Source organism: Sceloporus occidentalis, unplaced genomic scaffold (assembly GCF_023333645.1).
Source record: "Sceloporus occidentalis isolate IW3139 unplaced genomic scaffold, rSceOcc1.0.p SCAF_3, whole genome shotgun sequence".
Classification (NCBI taxonomy): domain Eukaryota; kingdom Metazoa; phylum Chordata; class Lepidosauria; order Squamata; family Phrynosomatidae; genus Sceloporus; species Sceloporus occidentalis.
The window spans coordinates 93,284,616-93,307,980 of NW_028316983.1; the positions used below are offsets into that span (position 1 = coordinate 93,284,616).

At 41.5% G+C, this 23,365-nt stretch overlaps 1 protein-coding gene across 2 annotated transcripts in view; it reads right to left on the reverse strand.

The window, feature by feature from the left end:
- The window catches only part of LOC149316427 (choline transporter-like protein 5), a 231,355-nt gene extending 208,466 nt beyond the window's left edge, over nucleotides 1-22,889 (reverse strand). For both annotated transcript variants that reach the window (XM_089515462.1, XM_089515463.1), the window contains exon 1: nucleotides 22,792-22,889. In XM_089515462.1, coding sequence (XP_089371588.1) covers nucleotides 22,792-22,831 — 40 coding nt within the window. In that variant the 5' untranslated portion in view covers nucleotides 22,832-22,889. The remainder of the gene's footprint in view (nucleotides 1-22,791) is intronic.
- Nucleotides 22,890-23,365: the final 476 nt, after the last annotated feature.

Sequence of the window (23,365 nt, forward strand, 5' to 3'; positions counted from 1 at the left end):
AGGCATCCATGACTATGCCAATGTAGGTATTCATAGCTGTGCCACTGTTTTTTCTCTTTTCTCCCCGTTAGGTAATCCCAGAGCTCAGAAACAAGAAGATAAGAAGATCAATGTTATCATTTACAACATTTCTATAGTGGCTAGATATAAAGCTAATGCCACTGTAGAGTCCAACCGGCTCACAGTTTGTTCCAGAGGAGCAGGAGAGATGGCTTGAAGGATCCTCTGGCTTTGGACCTGGGATACATATTCCTGCATCTCGGACTTATCTAATACTTTTACTTTTTTTTTCCTGGCAAGATGCTTACTGTTTACTAAAGTAGCAGGAAAGAAGAAATCTTCTTTTTTAGCCTTTAAGCCTTTCTTTTGTTCCTAAGGGCAGAAGAAATTTCACCAGTCCTCACATTCCCCCAAGTTTCAAAGTGGGCTAAAGATCAGAAAGGAGGAACAAAGCAAGCTTTCTTTAGAAAAGTACTCTAGCCATCAGCCTTGCAACAGAAAGAGTGGCTGATTCATGCACGCCCCCCTCCCATGGGGCCCAGTGGGAGGGAGACTAGCCAGCATTTCCTTGGAGTGAAAAATATCTCTTCAGAAACAGGCATTAGACGTTGTATCACAAGGTTATCTCATCAGGTTCAAAACGACACTCAAGGAGAGCTTTGTGATCTCTCTCACACCAGGGAACCTGGCAAAAAGACAGCTGGCCATTCAAGAGCCATTACCATCCATGATATAAAACATGTTCCAGAGAATATGAAAATGGGATATATTCTCTAGTTTTCTTTGTTTTCAGAAAAGATTGTGTGAGGGGTGAATCACATTGGTGCATCAGTTAAGATCAGACCAAAGATAATTTATCTGATTTGCTTTCAAAACCAGCATTTCACCTTTCTATCACTTGTTGTTGTTGCTGCTGTGACAGGATCTGGTCCCTTTAAGGTATCTGAACTGGCAAAAAGAAATAATTCCAAGAGCAAATCAAGCTTAAACTTTCACTAGAACCCACAGGTAGATTTAGACTCGACCAGGAAAGCCAGAGCCCTGAGTTGGCAAGACCTGAGCAGGGCAGTTGATGGCAGGGACTCTTGAAGATTTCACACTCACAGGGTTGCTATACGTCAAAGCCAACTTGACAACAAATAGTGGCAAATAATACAGCGTCTGCTGAGACATTCCCTTGCATGCTGCACAGAAAAGAATGTGAGTTGATATCTGAAGAATACAGATTCAACACTGTTACACACATTTTGTAAAACTAATAAATAAATTGTATTGCTACTCTTAGAAACCAAGCATGGGTATAGTGGTTTGGGTGTTCGGCTAGGACCCTGAATTTGAATCCTAGCCATAAAACCCACTAGGTGACTTTGGGCAAGTCACATGCTCTCAACCTCAGGGGAAGGCAATGTCAAATCTCCTCTGAACAAGTCCTGCCAAGATAACACCATGACACAATTTGGGGTTGCCATAAGCTGGAAATGACTTGAAGTCATATAAAAACAACAACAAATGAGTAATTCTAATGTCTGCTCACTAAACATCTGTGTCAATTGTATTTTTCTAAAACTAGGAGACCATTAACTCTAGCATGCTCATCTGTAAAATCAGTTATGTTGCCTTGTTATACCAGCATTATCTTTAATACAACTGCTGTATAGCAACCAGTATTATATTTGACCGAGCAGCTATGAGTGGTTGCTAAGGGTGCTACTATATCACAAAGTAGGCTTGATCACTGGAACTTCATAACTATGCATGGTGGCCCACCAGGAACTCAGTAAATTTCCTGCTCTTGTTGCTTGACTGGTACTAGGAGGGAAAGGAGGGAGTTGTCAAGCAAAAAAGAAGTCATGTAATGGGTAACATTTTATTTGGATGTCAGTGATCACACAGTTAGGTAAGCTCAGGTTCATGTAATCAAAAACTGTAATAAGTGATACTTTGATCAATTCAAAGTTTGTTTTTAGTTATTAAATAAAGATAACAAAATAAAGGTAACAATTGGGAGTGTTGTCTTACAGAACTGAACCATTCATTCATTCAGAGTTTTTATACCTGCCTTTCTTCCAGAGTGGCTTACAAATTGTTACTTACAGAGTTCCCTGCCCTCAGGCTTACAATCTAAAGACATGACAGAAAAGGAGAAGGGAATGGCAGTGGGGAAGGGGATCAAATACAACAGTTCTTCTCTCCCTCTAGGCCATGGCCATGGCAGATGGAGGGAGGGCCCTTCTTCTGTTTCTGGGCTAGGCATGGTGGAGCTTTGCCTTCCCCTTCCCCTCTAAGGCCTCAGCATTAGCAGTTGGAATGGAAGAAGGGCCAGGCCATAATCCTGTTCATTTTTGTAACTATGTCAATGTAATTGGCTGCTATTGTGGCAACAGGTCAATGGCTGAGAATGTGTGGGAAAGCAGTGAAAGCCATCACAGGTCCTCTCTTCTGAGCAACTAACACTAACAAATACAGTTTTGGGGGGAGAGGGAGAAATGGGGCAGAGAAGCATCAACTAACAAATTACAAAATAACATTCTACAATCTATGGCTTACACACTTCAGCTACAATGAGTTTTCCATCACACTGTATGTAGGATTCCTAGACTGATCATGTCTCTATGTGTGCATGCCTTCAAGTCATCTATTAATGTATGGTGGACCCATTAATCCCATAGAATTTTCTTAGGCAAGGAATACTTCAAGATGGTTGTGCTGGTTCATGCCTCTGAAATATAGACTATATCACCTGGTATTTGTTGGCAGTCTCCCATCCAAGTATTAACCAAGACTGACCCTGCTTCAGTTCCATGATCAGATTCCCAGATCCCGATACCTTTAGTGCCTTTGGGGTATTTCAAAAAGCAATCTTTTAAGAGTACAGCAATTTCAACATCCATTTAGAGAAGGAAATCATGGATGCCTTTTCTCTAGAAACACTGGAAGCATACATGAGGCTGCAAGTTGTAGAGAAAGGAAATGAATTGGAAATTGGAAATTGAGAGTAATCAAGGCCAAAGTTTGGTTTCATTCATTTAATACTGTGTCAGACAGAGATGGAAAGAAGACTTTGATGTATGAAATAACTTCTACTGGATAATTGGGTCCGTCTGATAACTCTCACCTTGAAGAATAATTTGACATTAGCAGTGCCTACTCAATTGGAAGAGTTTATAATTTGGACTAAAATTTAGGGCTTGTGTTTTAAGAAATGGGTAGATTAAGTGATCATGTAGCAATCCCCTGAGTCTGGTTCCAATGCATAATTTTTAACTCATAATTCATAATTTTTATTTTAAATTTTGTAGGCTCCAAACTGTCAGAAATCCAGTACAGAAGATGGGTTCCTGTTTGGCTGAGGTGAGACTGGTGACAAAACAGGATTTTCTTCAAAAGATCTGTAAAAAGCTCATTGTTGTTGTTGTTGTTGTATGCCTTCAGGACATTTCTGACTTGGAGACCTATCACAGGGTTTTCTGAAGCTGAGAGCATGTGACTTGGCCAAGGTCATGGCTGAGCAGAGAATCATACCCTGATCTCCACAGTCATTGTCCAACGTTCAAACCATTGCACAATGCTGGCTCTCAAGATGCTCTGTAGGGTGCTCAAAATAGAATGAAGAAGCTGTTATGGCAAATCTGTATCTACAACTTCCAACCAAAGCATCTTCACACAGGGGCATTATATGTAAAAAAGTAGCAAAATTTCTGTGGAAAAAGATACATTGTATTTTTAGTTATGGTGATAAGTAAATTCATATCAGGCTGACAGCTACTAAGACGTCTTGTTCTGTTTCCTCACACAGAATAATGAACTTTCATGTTCCAGAACTAATAGATAAATTTGCTGCTCAGACAGACTGCAGCAGTGGCACATTTCTTGTACTACATACACTTCCTGATAAGCGTCTTGTGCCTTAACCAATAGACTGAGGCTGATGACTACCAATAGACTAGCTCAAGATGGATGGATGTAACATGGCATGAACCACATATATCATTCTTACCAATGATGCACTTGATGATACAGTCTTTTTATATACATTCTACATTAGGATTTATTACCAACTTTTCATTTTTATTTTTCATTTCCTCACCCTTGACAAAAGTAAGACTATCCTGCTGACAGTAACAAAACACATTGATACCCAAATCTTATGAGTTTATATTTTACTACTATGTAGCAATTATATGCATACTCATGCAAAAATACATCCCACAGAACTCAGTTGAATGATATAACTGAGTAGTTATATGTGCATAACTGAGTAGTTAAGTACACTATCAGGCTGTATAATATATACACTTTCCTGTACTGAAATGGTACAGGAAACATTTGCACCAATAAAATACATACTGTACAATATGTGCAGATCTAGCCAAAGTAAAGCACCTTTAAATCCTAATTACTAAGCTGTGCCTGAATTATGCCCTACATTCTTTAATATTAACAAAATACAAGATACAACAAGGTAACCACAATTTGTTTCCTGCTACATGCTTTCCCACTGTGAAAGTTGAACACTTTTTTTTAGCAAATACTTTAATAAGGCTGCAATGCAGCCTTCTAAAGTCTAGTGCTCTCCAGACGTGTAGCATTTCCACCAGCCCCAGTTACTATGGCCTCAGACACAGATCTTTCTGATAATAAAGTCCGTTTGGTAAAATGACCTAAATGAACCTTCCTTGTGGAACTAATATCCCTTTTAGAAGAGAGGAGGGTGGTGGTGGTAGAGAAAGGATGGTTTTAAAAAACCTTCCTTGCACATTTTAGTCCCAATCCTACTTCATTCTATGGCTGACATTTATAATTAACAAAAACATGTATCTTAAATGCTTACATACACTGAAGATCACATGTAGTTTGGTCTTAACATACAGAAAAAACTAATAGTAAAAGAGCAATGGCCATGCTACCTGAGGCAATGGGAGCTAGAACCCAACACGGAGGATACTAGGTTGGGGAGTGCTACTCAGCAGGAAGGAGATAAGGACCTACTGGTAGTTCCCTAGATGATTTCTGACTCTCAATTATTTATCAAGGGCGTCAACAAAATGATTCACTAATTCCTAAATTATGCCATCGATATAAAGCTTGGAGTTAACCAGGATTGGATTTTTATATCAAAGGACTCTACATTCTGTTCCACAATGATGCTCCAACAAATTCCTGGGCTTATTTGTAAATTCACAGTGTAAATTCTTTGGCCCATCTCAGGATTCTCATAGTCAGCAAAGCAGATTGTTTGCCTGCCCCTGTTGCAGAGTTGGTATCACAGCTGCAGAAAGGAATGTTTGACATGCATCTGATGGACTGCAAAGTCAGGCTTGCCTAAGCCAGAAGAATCAAAAGCTCTGCTGTATATAACTGTGCCTAGGATCAGACTAGAGTTTGATGCACTGAGGTGGGAAAAGGGACACTCTTAGCTACTCACAGTGCTTTATTTCTAAGAAGAAAAATAACAGGGCTTTTGGTGAAAGTCATCTGTTGACCCAGAGGATTTTCTTCAAATCCCAAAAGGGTGGAGACTGATGGTAGTTACCCAGATACACTGTCTTATTTCATCTTAATTCAAGAAAATAGCTTCATGTGGGTAGGAATAGTCCTTAATTCTGATATGCCAGTGCCTTCAAACAATGCTATGCAGCTGTTAAAGACATTGTACACACTTTGTATGAGTGAAGCCACTAGAGATGATAATGCAGGCTTCAAATACATGGACACATTTAAATTAATTAAAATTAATTAATTCAGTTTTTTTAAAAAAAATCTAATAGCTCCATAATGCACATTATAAGATTTCCCTTGGTATGCTTGCAGGTGTCTAGAATTCATCTTGATTGAGCTTGGTGTTACGGCTCTGACAGACATGCATACATCCTCATTTATTATTATAGGCTTATTTTACATATTTCTTGGCTAGGCCCTGGGTGGTGGTAAATTAGTTACTGTTCTGTAGTGGCCTATTTACATTTAGCACAGGGACCTTGATGGAACATGCAAGAAGGGATGTTCTTTAATGTATGCATGCCAGAAGCAGAAGCTATTTAGAAATGGATAGGTCAAAACCATTAAGTTATATTTGCCCTGTATGGTTCACAGTCTAGGTGAATTAAAATTGAGCTGCTCTTCCATGTGTTTCATTGTATGCTGAGCAGCATAACAACAACTCATAAATAATCAAGTACTGACCATGACTGGTTTCCTATTTTCATTTTTAACATCTTTCTTTGCGCCTTCTTATGTGCTGTGCCTTAGAACCATGACTGTGTCCTGAATCAGGTAGTGGAGATCAAAATATTTTCACTCCATCTCTTGAGTGTGATGGTTGTCATTGAGTCAACATGCTGATCAACTGTTTCTATCGGTCTTCTCCAAAAGCACAGGCCAGTTTCTCTCCCCCCACCCTCAAGACATATTCAAAGCTGAGACAGGTTTTCTAGCTTGCCTCCATAGCTGGAAGTACCCAAAGACATATGCTATATCCTCATCGCATATAGCATAAATAGAATATATGGATATTGTCATAATGCCATAGACACCCTCATATTCCACACACTCTTTTACAGTACATCCTTGTACAACATAAGGTCAAGAAGATGCAAATATAACATAATTAATTTTAAAAAGGAAGAAATAATGCAACAATAAATTCTTTACATATTATGAGCCTTCAGCATTTCACTGACAGATAAAGGCTTCTTTGTTTCCTCTTGTTTTTAATCAAGAATCATGCAAGTGGCTTGCATCTTTAGCCATTTTAAAACAATTAGGATGGTATTACTGTTACACTTTTCATTATAGTAACTACTATTCTGAAACGTGAGCAGTGTTTACAAATTTATTAACTATGGCAGTTACTACAGGTATGAACAAAGTCTAAGTAAATAATATTATTACCTGAAATTCATCTAAACACTACTTCTGCTAATCCCATTGTAAATGCCAGTTCTAAGAGTTTGTTCCTACTTTGATTCATAAAGATTCCTAAATCAAGCCAATCTACATTCTACTACTGAATGCAAAACAAAGCCCTCTGCAAAAACAACATGAGAATTGGTAATATGCACATAACCCAATGCTGTGAGAAGTTTTAAATGAAGGTTACAAGCTTCTACAGGAGCAAAACTAATTTGGGAATTGTATCACTGCAATAGGAAATCTGACAATGTAATAATCTGTACCTATGGTTATTATTAATTTCAGTAGGGCTATTTAGTTGGATCTGTAATGGTAGAATAATATTTGTTTCTCTCTCTCTCTCTCTCTCTCTCTCTCTCTTTTTATTTTCATTACAGTCAAGATTGGGGGAAGGGTTCAGAGCCTTACTGTGCATTAGTTGTATGTTGTTGTCTTTTTCTTCTTCAGTTTTTCTTCTGTTTCTTTGTATCTTTGATTGCATAATATTTTGATTATAAATTAATTATCTGTACTAAAAGCTAATAAAAATTAATAAAAATGAAATTTATATGACTAAAACAGTGTGGTGTAATATGTAGAGTGTTGAACTAGCAATCTGGGAAATGAGAGTTTCAAACCCACTGGATGACAATGGGCAATCCACACTCTCTCAGCCTCAGAGTAAAGCAATGGCAAATCCTCCACAGAACAAATCTTGACAAGAAATCCCCATGATAGGGTCAACTTAAGATTGTCATATGTCAGAAGCAACCTGAAGACATGCAGCAGTAACAGCAGCAGCATGACTAAGGCACCAAAGTAAGTTTCCCTCTTCATGCTGATAACATTCCTTGGGGAGATGGGGGTTTTAGGAATGAAGAAAAGAGTAGGGAAACTCTCCACATGAACCATAGTCCCAATCTTGCTTATAATGGAGTGTGTTGGTTTATTTATATCCCACCTTTTTGCCAAAATATGCACTCAACAAAACTTGCTTACTTGCTTTCTAGGATTGCTATTTTAATAATTCTAAGACAACATGCATACTGTCTGCTTACAAATTTAATGTGACATTCACTTATCCCTGTTTTACCAAGGCAGACAGTACATGAGAAAAGACCAGCAGTAAACATCAGCAGCGCATCTTATACATGTTCTCTGCTATCTACCAGAAGTTTCCCTCTTCCTTCTATCTTCCCCGCTAACAATATGATGAAACCACAACCTCTACCGTCTGATCCCAGAGTAACTAATGAAGGTGGGGACAGATATTTTAAAGCTGACTGAGCTTCTGGCCCTCTTCTAAGACCCATGGGGATGAATTGGAGGCTCACAACCAAAGGAGATGATCATCTCTAAAGAAAGACCCTGCTCAACATTCTGGTTTTGGTAGACACTGCAAAGAAAACATGCAAGGCAGTTACACTGCCCCTTGTCTGATTACAGAATGTTTTCATCCGATATTTATTGCCTCTGAACATGCCAATTTCATTTACTTTGATTACTGTAGTTAATGTTCATACATTCATTGCAAGGGAAGGCAGAAGCCAGTATCTGTTGGTAGTTCTCTGTGTGATTTTCAAGAGATCTCCAAGGCTTCCCAAATCCCAGTTAATTCAAGCAAGAAAAACTCCAAGGGAAGTTGTTGTCCCTTTTAAAAACAAAAACACAAAACTACTAATTATTCACCCCTCAGAATCAGCTTCCTCATCTCTCAAATATTAAATACAAATTCTCTCTGAGAAACCATCATTTTGTCTCTGGCTCTGACTGGCAACACTAATATTTTTTTTAAAAAAAAACAACAACACATTGATAGTGCTACAATATTTATGTGATAATTTTGCATTGCAAGCTCTCTTGTAGTCTTCCAATCTATCTGTCAATATCCCTAGGCAATACAATAGTTTTCGGACAGCTGGATGCAAAGCTCTGACTCATTATTTGACTGAAAGCTCCTTAGGTAGAGGACCACCTGTTTCTTGTATAAGATGCATGTCAATAAGGACAATCAGTCCATGATACACAAGTACATAAATATCACCGTCTTGCAAAAGATACTTCACCTCAGAATGTTATTCTGTCTTTAAAAAGTAAAGCATTAGATCTTAATTCCAATTATTAGTCTCAAGTAAAGCAGACCCATTGAATCTATGGAACGTGCACTGACCAAATTTTATTGATTAAAAGAATCCACTCTAGTTGGAACTAACAGTTGGATTTTGACTTGGTTTTCTTCTTGTATTATACCTCAATTAATCCTTTCGAATAGGTTATATGTGCCTCACAATGGTGTCCCATCCAGGTGGTTTTGCACTCTCCAAAAGGTGCTAGGTATGAACAAAACACTCCTGGGCATTTGCCACAGAAATTAAGATTAGCAAGTAAGAAAATAGATGGATCTCCATGCAGTTTGGACATCTGATACCAAAAAGAATTTCACTCAAACCTATCTGAAATGTTTATCCTTCTAGTATAAATAGGATACTGAAGGAATGTGTATACATTCTGAAAATAGGATGCTGTGTTCAGAGAGAGGTGCAGATGGAATAACCAGAAATGGCACACAGCTGCTAATGTCATCCATGGTATACTTCACACTAAACAGATGCCATTCAGACCCCCAAGTCCCACTTCTGTTTCATCATTGGGTTAGGCAGCATTAATTTTATCTATTTACTTGTACTGATTTGAATACCAAAAGCCATTATTGTTGAACTTCAATAAATGCTGATTAGTTCAGTGAAAGGTTTTTTTAAAAGGCTAACAGTTACTCTGTAAAGGCTTAGCTGGCATTTCTGTTTTCTTTCTTAACAGTATGGGAAGAACAATTACACCCTATAGGAAACAGAAATATTCAGCAAGTCTAACAGAGCTATCATTACCTCACTGCTTTATTAATACAATACAAAATTATTATGGATGTATACTTATGTCTTCTTTTCCAACCACTTCATTTAAAATAGGAGACTGAATCTATCAACAGACAGTTATTCTAAGCCTATTATTGAACTGTGTGTAATTGACTATTATGTACAGCTAATAGGTTCTCAAAGTGTTTCATCTATTTGGCCTTGCACCACCATGGAGTTATTATCTTGCACTATCAATGAGTGTGTAAAGAAAATAATTTCTAAGCCACCCCAATTTCCAATAGGGGTTAGATGATTTTTTTATAAATTAGATACTACAAGTAACATTAAGTAGAGGGCCAAAATCTTGCCAATTATACATAAATATACAAAGCGATCAACTACATGAGAAGCCTTCAGTAGGCCAAAGGAGTCCTTCTGATTGTAGCAATTTTATGCCGAATCCAATAGATAGTGATCTTCTATTTCTAACATATTGCAGATTGATTATCCTTTATGCACAATTCCAAAATCCAAAATACTGTACTCTAATATTGTCTACATGGGTGTTGGAGATAGTGACAAAAAGCAAAATTATCACTGGTTTTTCTTCACAAGATTTATTTGTTTTCCTCTTCAGCTGAGAGTATGACTTGCCAAAAGCCATCCAGCAGGTTTCCATACCTGAGCAAGGACTCAAAGCCCCATCGCCCAAAGTCTCCCAACACTCAAGCCACTACACCACACTGGTTCTCTAAGTGCCTAAGCAGATGGACCAGATTGATCTCAGGCTGGTGACACCCACCCATGCCATGGACCCACTATCACCAAATATTCCTTACCTTACTCCTCTGTTGTGGCTAGTGAGAAGGGCTCCCCCTTGCTACCTTTGACAGCAAAATGGAATACCTGGCCACATGGGTACAGACAGGTACCTTGTTTCATTGTCAGAGGCAAGTGATCAGGGGGCTTCTCACTAGTCACAACAGCGGAGTATGGTTAAAGATGTGTGAACCATCTGGTCTGCATGGAGTTTGGCAGGTCAATCTGACCTGAGTTAAGGCCCTTTTTGCCCCAGGATCAGGCCAGATGTGGTCTGTCATGATCTGGCTCAATGCTGGCCCTGTGGTTTTCACCTACATTGTCCAAACAGGACCTCATGAGGCAAGGGGGAACACGGGCCTTTTGACCCTTGTCTTACCGACTGTCTTACCATAAGTTAAATTTCATATTAGTCATACTTAGAGCAGATGCACTGAATCAATGGAACTTAAGTTAGGCATGAAACAAACAAAGCTGGACTAGGGCCATGGCAACCACATGCTGCAGCCAGAATCCAGCCCAAATAGGAACAGCAAACAGCTGCTCCTATTTTGGGCAGATTGAAGCCGCAGCTTCAGCTGGCTTCCAGCCAGCTTAATAATAATAATAATAATAAAAAGTTTATTACGTCTAAACACCACACCCCCAAATCATCCTGAAGCTGTCCAGCATGTAATTGCCAGTGTGACTTCCAGGTGACTTGAGGGTGTGGTGCATTTAAACACCATACTCCCAAACCGGCTTCAAGCCGGCTGAAGCTGCCAGTCTGTTCCAGCCCTTAGTTGTGACTAATTTAAGTGCATGTGACTTAAATTAGTAAGGACAAACCTAAATCCCATTTGTTTCAATGAGTCGTCTTTGAGTACAGCTATTTTTTTAAAAATTAACCATGGATTTTTAAATAAAAATCATCATAAACATAATGTCACTTCTATTGTAGGCACACAACGATATGCAATCTGAGATCAAATCAAGTTCTACCCCTGATAGATGCTCAGTGGGATTTCAGACACTACACATCATCCAACATTTTATAGATTAAAGTTGTTGGTTTTTTAAACCATAGTTCTAATCATATGAAGATCATTGCTTAAGCTCCTGTTCATTATTTTGTGAGGGCTCACTTTTGTCTACTGCATGCTGTATCCATGTGCTCTACTATAGCCTGTCTTGCACTAACATAAAAGCAAAGAGAAGCCAGTATCCAAAACTGTTGACAGAAGCAGTTTTGTTAATGCAATCATTAGGGGGTGATTTCCTATATCCCTAAAACTCCTTCAAGCACTGTGTTAATTTAAAACATATTTTAAGGGTCCAGAGAAACATCAATGGAAACAGATAATGCAAACTATCATTTTAGAAACAATTTCAACAATGGAATCTGAGGATTATTAGCCCTTGCAAATTATATTTTAAAATTGCTCTTTTTAAATATTATCCTAGAGTTATGGGACCTGTATAATACAATTCAAGCTCCATTGGTTACAAAACAGATATTTACCATGCATTTCTGCAGTGCTGGCTAAATTCCACTTGGACTGCTCATATGGGACTTACGTGCACATATTTTGTAATCTCGCCAATTATTTCACTGAATAAGACACTCAATAGTCACTGTGATATTTTGAATAGAGAAACAAAAAGTCATATGTCTAAAAGCTGTGTTTTGCGGTGTTGATCATTACTTTGAACTTTCATCCTTTATAAATGTATAAGTGAGTAATCCTATTATACTTGGCATGACTAGTGATAACAAAAGTTGCTTATGTTCTCAACTATTTGTACAATTAGAATTATAACAAATACTTCAAATGTCAAACAATACACTACAGTCATCATTCCATATCTAGAGATCCTTTATCCACCGATTTAACCATTCACAGCTTGAAAATATTCAAAAAATATATATATTCCAAAAAAGCAAAGCTTGATTCAACCATTTTATATAAAATACACCTTTTCACTCTGCCACAGTGCTTAATGGGACTTGAGCATCCATAGATTTTGGTATCCATGTGTGGTCCTGGAACCAAACCCGCAACAGATACCAAGGGCCCACTGTATTAACATTGCAATCATATCTCCTACAGCTAGGGTTGCCATAAGGCAGGACCTCCAAACTGGGACAAATGTAGGACAAATGTAGGGCCACATTTTCAAATGTAGGACACGTTGTTTTTTTTTAAATGGAGGACACATGAAAAAATTGATAATTTTTTTTAAAATGTTAATATAAATGCATGTTTCTTAGGCATGCTCAAAATGGAGGACATTTTGGCATTATTCCTAGACAGAAGGCTGAAATGTACTTCTCTTTCTGGCCAAACACCCCCCCGCCAATTCTACAAGAACATTTCCCACTCCCAATCAAGCATAGCATTTAAAGACCACAGGCAGTCCCTTGTGCCATTGCAAACTACATTTCCCACTCCCAACCAGGCATAGCATTTGCAAGATCACAGGCAGTCCCTTGTGCCACTGCAAACTACATTTCCCACTCCCAAGCCTTCTTAGCAATTCCCCCCTTCCTCCTTTTCCTTGCCCCCTCCAACCCCCCCAAACCCCTCGCCCCCTCTTTTTCCCAGGTATGTCTCAACTTAGGAGGGATTTATGGGACAGATCCAAAGCCTTTTTTCTTTTCTAATGGGGGCAAAACCTTGAGAAGCCCTGGACCCCTGAGAAGAAGAGGAGGGGGGCTTAGAGAGAGGAAGAAAGAGAAAAAGAAGATGAGGAGGGGGAAGAAAGGAAGAAAAAGGAGAGGAGGAAGAGGAGGGGAAGAGGAGGAGAAGAAAAAAATGGAACAATAATAAGAAGAGAAGGAGGGGAAAGAGAAAGTGGGAAGCAGCTTGCCTGAGTGTAAATTCCTCCCTGCTTGGATGTTGCCCAAATAAGGAAGCAGAGGGCTGGCCAATAGAGGCAGGGCAGTGCAGCAGACCCCGCCCCTGCTGGGTTCAGTCCTCCTGCTGCTGCTCCAGGCATGCTTCGCAGGCAGCACTCTATAGAAGGCAGGCAGCAGCCCTGGGAGCTCAGAGTTGGGCAGCCACCCGGGGGCGGGGTCAGGGGCGGGACGGGACCGGGCACACCCCCCAGGGGGCGGGAAAGTCCTACCCACCACCATGAAATGGCAACCCTACCTACAGCTGAACAAAAGCTTCAGGTAACAGGTAATAATAACTAATATCTTATATGTTTTATTTTGGATGTTATATATACTCAAAATGTTTAAAGTAATTAAGCATGGCATAGTCATAGAAGGATGCTTATCCTTAAACCACATTTATAAATGAATCTATTAAGGCAACAACTCTTTGCATGATATTTTTTTAAGTCTAGGTTGAGACATTAACATAACCAATACTTCAAACAACTCGCATATTTACATATTTGCCTTAAGGCTGGCATAGGGGAAAGGCTTCTTCATCACTGTTCAGCCAGCTGCTCAGTTGCTGCTCCCAAGGTGACTGGCTGCAAAAGGTGCAAGCTTAATTGTTTTGAATCTGCAGTAGAACAGTAGACTCAATATCAAGAAATATGCATTGGGGAGGAGGCACTAAACCAAAAAAGTTTGCGACCACCGGCCTAGAAGTATCAGTGTCAATCACAGTTAGGATTTTTGAGCTGCAAACAACATGCAAAGGAGTAAAGAACAAAATGCAGATTGATCTGAACCAGGTATTCTTGCTTGTAGTCCGCATCAATATAGGGCATTCTAGCAGCTAGGATATGAAATTATGAGATTTAAATCTGCTTCTAAAGGACCTGAAGGATCAGGCATTTAACAAAACAATGAGGAGATGAGATATCTAATTCCTTCTCCCATTTGGTTGGGGAAAATAAAAAATAAAGCTCTTATAGGCTAAAAAAACACCTTGGTAAAGCTATGCTACCAATTCTTGCATTAACCAGCGTGAGTTGAGAGATCTTTGCAAACACTCAACTGAGTTAGCATTGGCGGTTTACAGACCGCCCTTTTGGGGCGACCTGTTCCCACCCCTTTCCCCGCCGGATCAGGGCCTCAGCTGCCACAGCGGCAGACTCTGAGGCCCTGATCCGCCGCTTTCCAGACCACGGGGAAGTGGCAAAAGGCCGCTTCCCCGCAGCCTGAAAAGGGGTGTCCTTGGGGCTTCATGCCCCAAGGACACCCAACAGAGGCGGGATGAAGAGAAAGGGGCCACTCGGCCCCTTTCTCTTTTGTGTTGCTGGCGCAGCCGTGTAAAGGCTGCGCCAGCAACACAAACCTGGAAGGAGCTCCGTTTCGGAGCTCCTTCCGGCGCCGCGGAAAGGGCGCCCCTGACGTCCCAATGGCAGCACCCATGTAGAATGGGCGCTGCCATTTTGTTCATACTAGGTACGTACTAGGGTTAGGGCATCCGGAAAGGACGCCCTTTCCTAACCCTAGTACATACCTAGTATGTACTTTTTGCCCATCTGTAACGCGCCATTGTTTTCCATATATATATGTTTGTGTGCCTTCAAATCACCTCTTGACATATATCAACCCTATAAATTTCATAGGGCTTTCTTAGGCAAAGTATACTCAAACATGATTTTAGCAATTCCTTCCTCTGAAATATAGCCTAGAGCTCCTGATATTCATTGGTGGCCTCACACCCAAGTACTAACCAAAGCTGACCATGCTTTGATTCCAAGATCAGACAGGATCTGGTGCCTTTAGGATGTTTAGGCCATCAACATAAGAGAAATTCCTATGATAGGAAAATTAGTGTGCCATTTTTATGTTAGAGGAATATAAAAACATAAATGGATAGCACATTTGATGTTAAGGTAATTTTTTTTGATTAAATATAAAAAAGGCAAGGCTGTCATGACATTTTTAGATTTCTTTTCTCAAAAGAAAGTGTTTGCCCTGAATGTGAGTAAATACTCAATTAACATCCAGTTAGTACTGCATTTTTAGAACAAACATTAGAAATTATGATGTACATTCATGAGATTTTGTTGCCATGTAATTCTCACTTTCATTAAACATCAAGAGGAATTTTGTGGTGTAACTACAGCAATGATCAGCTAAGTCCACAAGCTCAAGTATGCCCAGCCCAAACACTGAGTTAGTTTAAACCAGTTCAGGCTCACTTAAAATAGCCAAATAATTCAGTTTAGGTATCTGGTAGGGTAAAATCTAATTATTTGTGCTTTTCACTTTTTTCATGTCCTCATATAAGTTTTTAAGATACACACAGGAAAGTATTCAAAATACTCTGGAATTACTTCTTTCCCATACTTTAAGATATAAAGTACAGGATATCTCTTGTCTCAGGATATTATCGCACACCATCATTCGCCTGATCCAGGCACAGGTTGGCAATGGGTGTCATCACACAGAAAAACACTGCCTATGCCATCGGCTGACCACCACCTATCTCCCAGCCTCGCCAGATGATTCTGAAGGATGGAAGTCGGCTGGCTAAGCATGGCTTGGAGACGGGTAGTGGTTGCCCAACAGCATAGGCAGCTTTTTTTCTGTGCAATAATACCCATTCAAGCCCATTCCCAGCCTGAGCGAAAAATGCCATGCAATAATCTCTTCAGTCTACATGAAGATGGGAAAATTGTGGCCCTCAAGATATTCTTAGATTGTAACTGCTGTGCTGGCTGGGGTTGCTGGACCTTGCAGTCCAACAGGAAGAGTACCTTAGTTTGCCCACCCCAATTCTGATAACAAAAATAAACAAAAATCATTAATTTTTTAACATTTAAATTTCCGTTGTTTTAAAAAAAGCACCTTTCCATACTCCTGTATTAGGCAGTTATCCTGAGAGAACAGGGGAAAGAGAAAGGACAGGCAGCTCAAGATAGTGGATATAATGTTGCTAGCTTTGCAACCCTCCAACATTTTTGTTGAGACCTTACTACAGTACTATCATCAGTTTCCTCTGGAAAAGGCCTTCAGCATTTTCCTCTGCTATTTTCTTTGTAGCCTTGGGAATTGCTTGAAAGGACACTCTGAAGCAAAATTTCAAATTGCTGCTTTAAAATTATGTGTCAGAGAGAGGGGCAGGGGAGAGAAAGAATGAACATTACATTTGATGTATTTTCAGATGATCACGCTAAAGAAAAATATGCAAACCTGGCAGGAATGTTACAAAGAGTTTGTACATCTATTTTGCAGTCGAAATGAAACTGATATGTTTCAATGGGACATTCCCAAGAAATTGCCTGCTTAGCTCTATAGTCTGTGATGTTGTTGTGTGCCTCCAAGTCATTATTGACTTATGGCAACCCGATCATAGGATTTTCTTGGCAAGTTTCTTCATAGGGAGTTTGTCATTGCTATCCTTTGAGGCTGAGAGAGTGTGACTTGCTCAAGGTCACCCAGTGTTTTTTTATTCTGAAGGGGAGATTCGAACTCCGGTCTCCAGAATCATAGTCCAATGCTGAAATCACTAAACTACACTGGCCCTCACTAAGATAAAATTTCTCATCATTAACCAATACTTTTCCTCCAGCAGCTTCTTCACAATGACTCTTATGACGCTTATTTTTCTATCATCACTGAGAAAATGCTGTACCAAAAGTCCCCTCCAGTTACGTTTTTCAAGTCTATTTGAGCTTTCGATGTTTCAGGCAAGTGATTATATATATTATAGCCTACATTTTTCCACAGGGATGACCATTTAAAATGATTTTCCTGGATGTGGAAAGATACTGCATGAACTGGTCATGAGCACAGCCTGCTTCCTTACTAGCCATTATGCATCAGGATCCTTCCTTTTGACTCAATTTACTATTAACAAAAGTGAGTGTATGGTTCATTTGTGCAATGCAGTTGCAGAGGTATCCTGCAAACACCCCAAAAAGTTGAAAATATACTGAAAATATAATGTCTGTTTTACCCTCTTTGGCATAACATTTCATTAAGCAATACATGTCCAACTATAATACTTCCATTTAAGTGACAGGGAAAGGGCCATTGATTAATGGTAGCTTGTGCTTTGTATGCAGAAAGCTCTAGGCTTAGTCTCTGGCACTTCCAGTTACAGGTTCAGGGAGCAGGTGTGGACAAAAACCTATACCTGAAGAGCTACTGTTGCTCACAGCAGACAAGACTGGGCCAAATGAGCTGATTCAATGCAAGTCTGCTCCATATGAGATGTATCATTTCACTATAGAAAGCACTATTCTTATTTCCATTTAATTTGGTTTTACATTAAGAATCTTTACACAGAAAGTTAAGCTATCAATGATGAGATCATACATCATAATATATGACCCAGAGAAATTCACTAAAATACAAGAGTGTGAAATGGAGAGAAGAAAAAAGCTAAGTGATGGTGTATAAAATGCTACTGTTTTAGCAGTTTTGTAAGCTGGTGTAATTAATCAGATTCCCATGACTTCCTCAACACATATGCAGGTAACATGTGTAAATGCAATAGGTCTAAATGTAAACTTTCCACTACTACATTTTCGTTTCAATTCTGTGAAAGAGCCAAGGTATGAGCAAGGATAGAGGAAGAATTAGAACGTGTAAGAAAAGGAAGAAATAACTTATATTTTCAAGGGAATTCCAGTCACTTAGTTCTATGCAGTGGCACAACATTTTTAGATTCAGTTTCTCCGTTCTTCTTGCAGTTGCATAGTATATTTTAAAAGTCTCAGTAAAATATACAAACATTGTATTCCCATTACAGAAAAAACAGAATGTATATTTTTTTCTATTAAATCAATTATGTAAAGTCTGAGCTTGAACATATTTCAGCAGATATTTGGGGAGGAAGCACAACATAGTAGTTTGAGTGATGAACTAGGACACAGGAAGAACAAGTCTGAGTCCCCACTCAGTCATGAAAACCCACCTTGGGTAATAAGTCACGCTCTCTCAGCCTCAGAGGAAGGAAATGGCAAACTCCCTCTGAATATATCCTGCTAAGAAAACACTGTGGAGTTTATCAGACAAGGGAAATTGGAAGTATAATCCAATGGCAATCCAAATGCAATCATGGAGTTTAACATTATTGCGTGATAGACTACCACACGCAATTTCGGGCAATAGCAAGCTATTTTCGAGCAATGGGAAGTCAGTTTGAACGCAATTCGAATTCATGTAAATTTGCTGAACTAGCAAATTCACGTGAATGCATTCTGGCCCCACTTTCTTTTCATTCAAAATTAAGAGAAATTCCTCCCGTGTGATAAATTCCTGTGATGGGTTTGCCTGAGGGCTACCATAAATCAGAAATGATGTGAAAGCAAACAAAGACAACATTTGGAGAAAGGTTGACTTCAGGCAGTATGGTTGAGCTGGGGACAAAAAGCAAGTACTGTATTTCAAACTGGGGTTTTAGTGAATATTCAATGGCAAACCTACTCTGAAGAAATCTTGCCAAGAAAACCCTATGGTAGGTTTGCCTGAGGTTTACCATAATTCAGAAATGACTTGAAGGCACATAGCAGATAGATATTTAATTTTATCTTACTACAGGCACAGATGATATGGCTACAATGCACACTAGAGCACAAATATATCTGCATTTTGCCTCTGAACTCCAAATGGTGTAGAATGCACAGGAAAACTCTGATGCTCCTGGCAACTCCAGGTCTTTATCAATGTATTTATTCCTTCAGATGCACAACTACACCCATCAAATTAACAGCAACTATGCCTAAATCTTCATCTTTGCCTCTAGATGCAGAAAAAGTTGCCATTAAGGATTGTTTTCTGACCCCACATTACCTCTTGTCCTAGGTCTCCATTCCAGACCCTAAAAATGTAGAGGACCACCCCCTGGATCATACACTCCTGATTTATTGGGCCTTGCCTGAGCATCCCTAGCTGTATCAGGTGCTAGGAATCTCACACACAGAGACACTGCATCGTGAACTCCAGTCTTGTCTGAAATTTCAGGCTGCACAGCCAGCATGAAAGCTGCATCAGCATCACATTCCTCAGTCCAAAGAGCGACTCATTACATCCTAAATCCCCTGACAGTCCTCCTAACAGGTCTAGCCCCCAAATCCACTGCCCTCACTCCCTGGCTCTGAAGACAACCAAATATTTAAACCCATTCATCTCGATTTCATCGAGTTCCCATTCCAATCATAGAATCCTAGAGTTAGAAGAGACCCCAAAGAGTCATCCAGTCCAACCCCCTTGCCATGCAGGAATTCACAATCAACCCATCCCCCAACAGATGGCCATCCAGCCTCTATTTAAAGACCTCCAAAGAACTAGACTCCACCACTCTCGGAGGGAGTGTGTTCCACTGTCAAATAGCAGTTACTGTCAGGAAGTTCTTCCTAATGCTGAATTAGATTTGGTTTTCCTTTGGTTTGAATCCACTGCTGCCTGTCCTAGTCATTTGGACAGAAAACAAGATTACTCCATCTTCAATATGACATGCCCTCAAATATTTAAACAGGACTATCATAGGTGGGATACAGACTGCCCAAAAAGGGTGGTCTGTCAGCACCTTGTTTTGCTGTGCGAGGGAGACGCAGTGGACAAACCACGTAGCTCCCTCACACAGCAAAAAAAAAACACACAAAAAGTGGGTTCTTCTTGCAGCGTGATTGTGACGCCAAAGTGTGCCAATGGCACACAATGACGCTGGGACATGCGGACGCTAAGCGTCCGTTGCGTCAAAATGGCGGCACCTGTGTGTACAGGGCGTCACCATTTTGACGCCTTCGTCACATGCTAGGGGTGAAGCAAGTATGGGCAGTGCGCCCTCGGCCAACCTCTAGCACATGACAAGGATGCACTATAGGCTGGTCTGTGTAGCGCCATACATCTCAACCTTCTCTTCACCAGGCTAAACATACCCAGCTCCCTAAGTCTCTCCTCATAGGGCATGGTCTCCAGACCATCCTGAACTCAACAGGAACCCTCCCCAGCCTGAGAAGCCCAGCTCCCACCTAAACCATGGAAAGCAAGGGTTTATTTCCAGCACCACCACCATGTTGCTTTAGGATAGGAGGGCCCTTGTCCTCTTTGGGAAGGGGGCTTACAACTCCCAGCAGCCATCTCAACAACTACTAAAGAGTTTATCACATGAAGGATATTGGGAGTTTATCCCATGATTATCCTGGGGAAATTGTGTAATTACACGAAACGATTTCACACAAGGTTGCACAAAACCCGCCGATAAAGTGGTCACAAAGAAACATTAACACGCATCTTTTTACTTTTGGGATTTCAGTGTCAATACATTTCCGATATCATTTTATTTGCATAACTGTGTGTGATAACCATTTGCACAATTACTCACTATTTTCCCTTTATTTGCGGGATGCTTTAAATGCTCTCTAATCTCTCTTTAATGCTGAAATTAGCCCCAATGTGAAAAACTCCTAAATCCTGATATTTACTCCAAGTGCTGCCCCATCCAATATTCTCGCTCTCCCCCTCAAATCCACTCCCCACCTCAGAAACCTGCCTCCCCCAATAATTCCCCTCAGCCTTGTGACCAGAAGCAGCAAAGATGCCCCACAAAGACCCCCTCCTTCCCCTCAGGAGCCAGACAAAGCAAAGAGGAGCTGCCCTTGCATCCCTTTCTTCTGGAGACCAAGAGGAAGAGGAAGAAAGGTGACCTTTCCCCAAAGGATTTGAGCCAAACTGAGTCTCAAAGGCAGTAGCTTTTGGTCTTGCAAATGGAATTTAAAGTTGGGCTGCATCTACACTGGAGAAATAACCTGGTTTGGCACCGCTTTAACTGCCCTGGCTCAAGGCTATGGAATCCTGGGAGTTGTAGTTCGTTGTGGCCCCAGAGCTCTCTGACAGAGTAGGCTAAATGTCTCAAACACAAAAACAAACCATAGTTCCTAGCATTCCCTAGCATTGAGCCAGGACAGTTAAAGCAGGTGGATCCCCCCCCCCTAAAAGAAGATACTTGTCTTGCCTCAGATCTACCCCTGATTTAATCAAATCTGTATTTGAAATTTGGAATGTATCTTGTTGTTTAACTTCTATTTTATTGCTCTTCGGTTAAGATTTTTTTATGATGGGGGAAGGGTTGGAATATGGGATTTGTTTATCATGGTGAGTTTTCCTTTTTATGATATGTTACTGTTCTATTTGTGTCTTCATCTGCCTTGATTCCTTCGGGAAAAGGTGGAAGGGACATAAATCATATTCTTATCCTTAGTCTTGTTTTTGCAGCGTGTTTCGGACCTTGACGCCTCACAAAAACTACAGTGCCCTGTATTGCCTAGCATTGAGGCATAAGCGGCCTCAGAGTGGGTTGTTTCTGCAGGGTGTTTTGGACCATCATATATACAGTATCCTTTCTCCTGTATCATTTGAAACCCCTTGGCCTGAGGAAGAAGCCTGATGGGGCAATCTGCATCTTGCTTGCCTCCAGTGAAGAAGGCACTCCACTTTCTGGATGTATTTGGGAAGATGCTGGCCTTTCTTCTGGAGCCTTCTCCTTCCACAGACTCCTCTCAGTCCCAACTTTCCCACCTCCTCAAGGGCGCAGCAACAAGAGAGAGGAAAAGGGCGCCAAAGGGGGACCCTCCAGGCCCAGGGCTGGCAGAACCAGGGTCCTCCTCCTTTGCTGGGTCCCCCATACATAGACACACACACACACACACACACACAAAGGCAACAAACTCCCAAAACAGGCCCTGGGGGGAAAGGCAATAGAGACCCCCCCTCACCACAAAGGAGGACCAGGTGTCCTCCTCACTGCCAAGGAGGACAAGTCACCCCAAAATGGAGGACCAGGGTGATAGGTCCTGACTGCCAAGGAGGACGAGGCCAAAGAAAAGCAAAACAAAAACAACAACAACCACAAACAACCCACTGATCTCAATACGAATCCACGCTTCTTAGCCCTGCTCAAAATGGAGGGCATTTTGAAATCCCCGCTGGAAAAATAATGTAGGGCGCGTCCGGGAAAAGGAGGGCGCCCGGCCCCGCTGGGAAAGTGAGGCTAAGAAGCAGGGCAGCATCCTGGGGAGCGGGGCCCTTCCTTGCCAACTTCTGGGAGTGACAGGGGCCCCCAAGGAGGGAGGAGAGCAGAGGGTCCTCATCCGAGGTCCCCTCAACTGCAGCAGAGGAGAGGAAGGGAAGGGAGGACGTGCCCCAGGAAAAGCCCACACACTTGGGATGAGGGCAACCCGTGCTGCTGAGCCTGCTCCAAAGGGAGGAGGGCCTCGTGGGCTCCCTCTTGCAGGGGGGGCTCTGCAGCCCGCCTCCTTCCTTCCTTCCTTCCTTCCTTCCTCCCTTCCTTCCTTGCCCTGCTGCTGCTGCTGCCCAGCTTACCGTAAGGCGAGGCGGCGGCGGGGTCCCCTTTCCTGGCCATGCTCCTTCTTCTCGGGGGCTGCTCAGAAGAGTCAGCAGCGCGCTCTTTGTGGCCGGGGAGGAGGGGGAGCGGAGGACGGGGCCGCCCGCCACCAGGGTCCCCAGCGCGGCGGCTGCTGCTGCTGCTGCTGCCTCTGCCTCCTTGGTTTCCTCCTCCTCCTCCTCCTCCTCCTCCCTCCTGCTTCTTTTGCTGCTGCAGCCAAGAGCGCCTCCTGGGCTGCAGGCAGAGAGCGAGGCGGCGGCGGGAAGAAGAAGGCTTATGCAGCTGCTCCTGCTGCTCCTAATGCTGCACTGACGGCGGGGGAAGAAGAAGGCTTAGCGGCAGGCGGGAGCAGAGGGGGCCCTGCTGCCTGGGACTGCCCCCAGCCCTCGCCACAGACAGACAGACAGACAGACCCCCTCCTCCCCAAGGCCCTCCCTGCCTGACCGCAGGGAGGCCACCCTTCAGAACCAACTTTGGGGGATGGAAGGAGGGAGGGGGGCGAGGGGGCTTCCAAGGCGGGAGAGGGATGCCAGGAGGGGCCTCTGGAGTTGC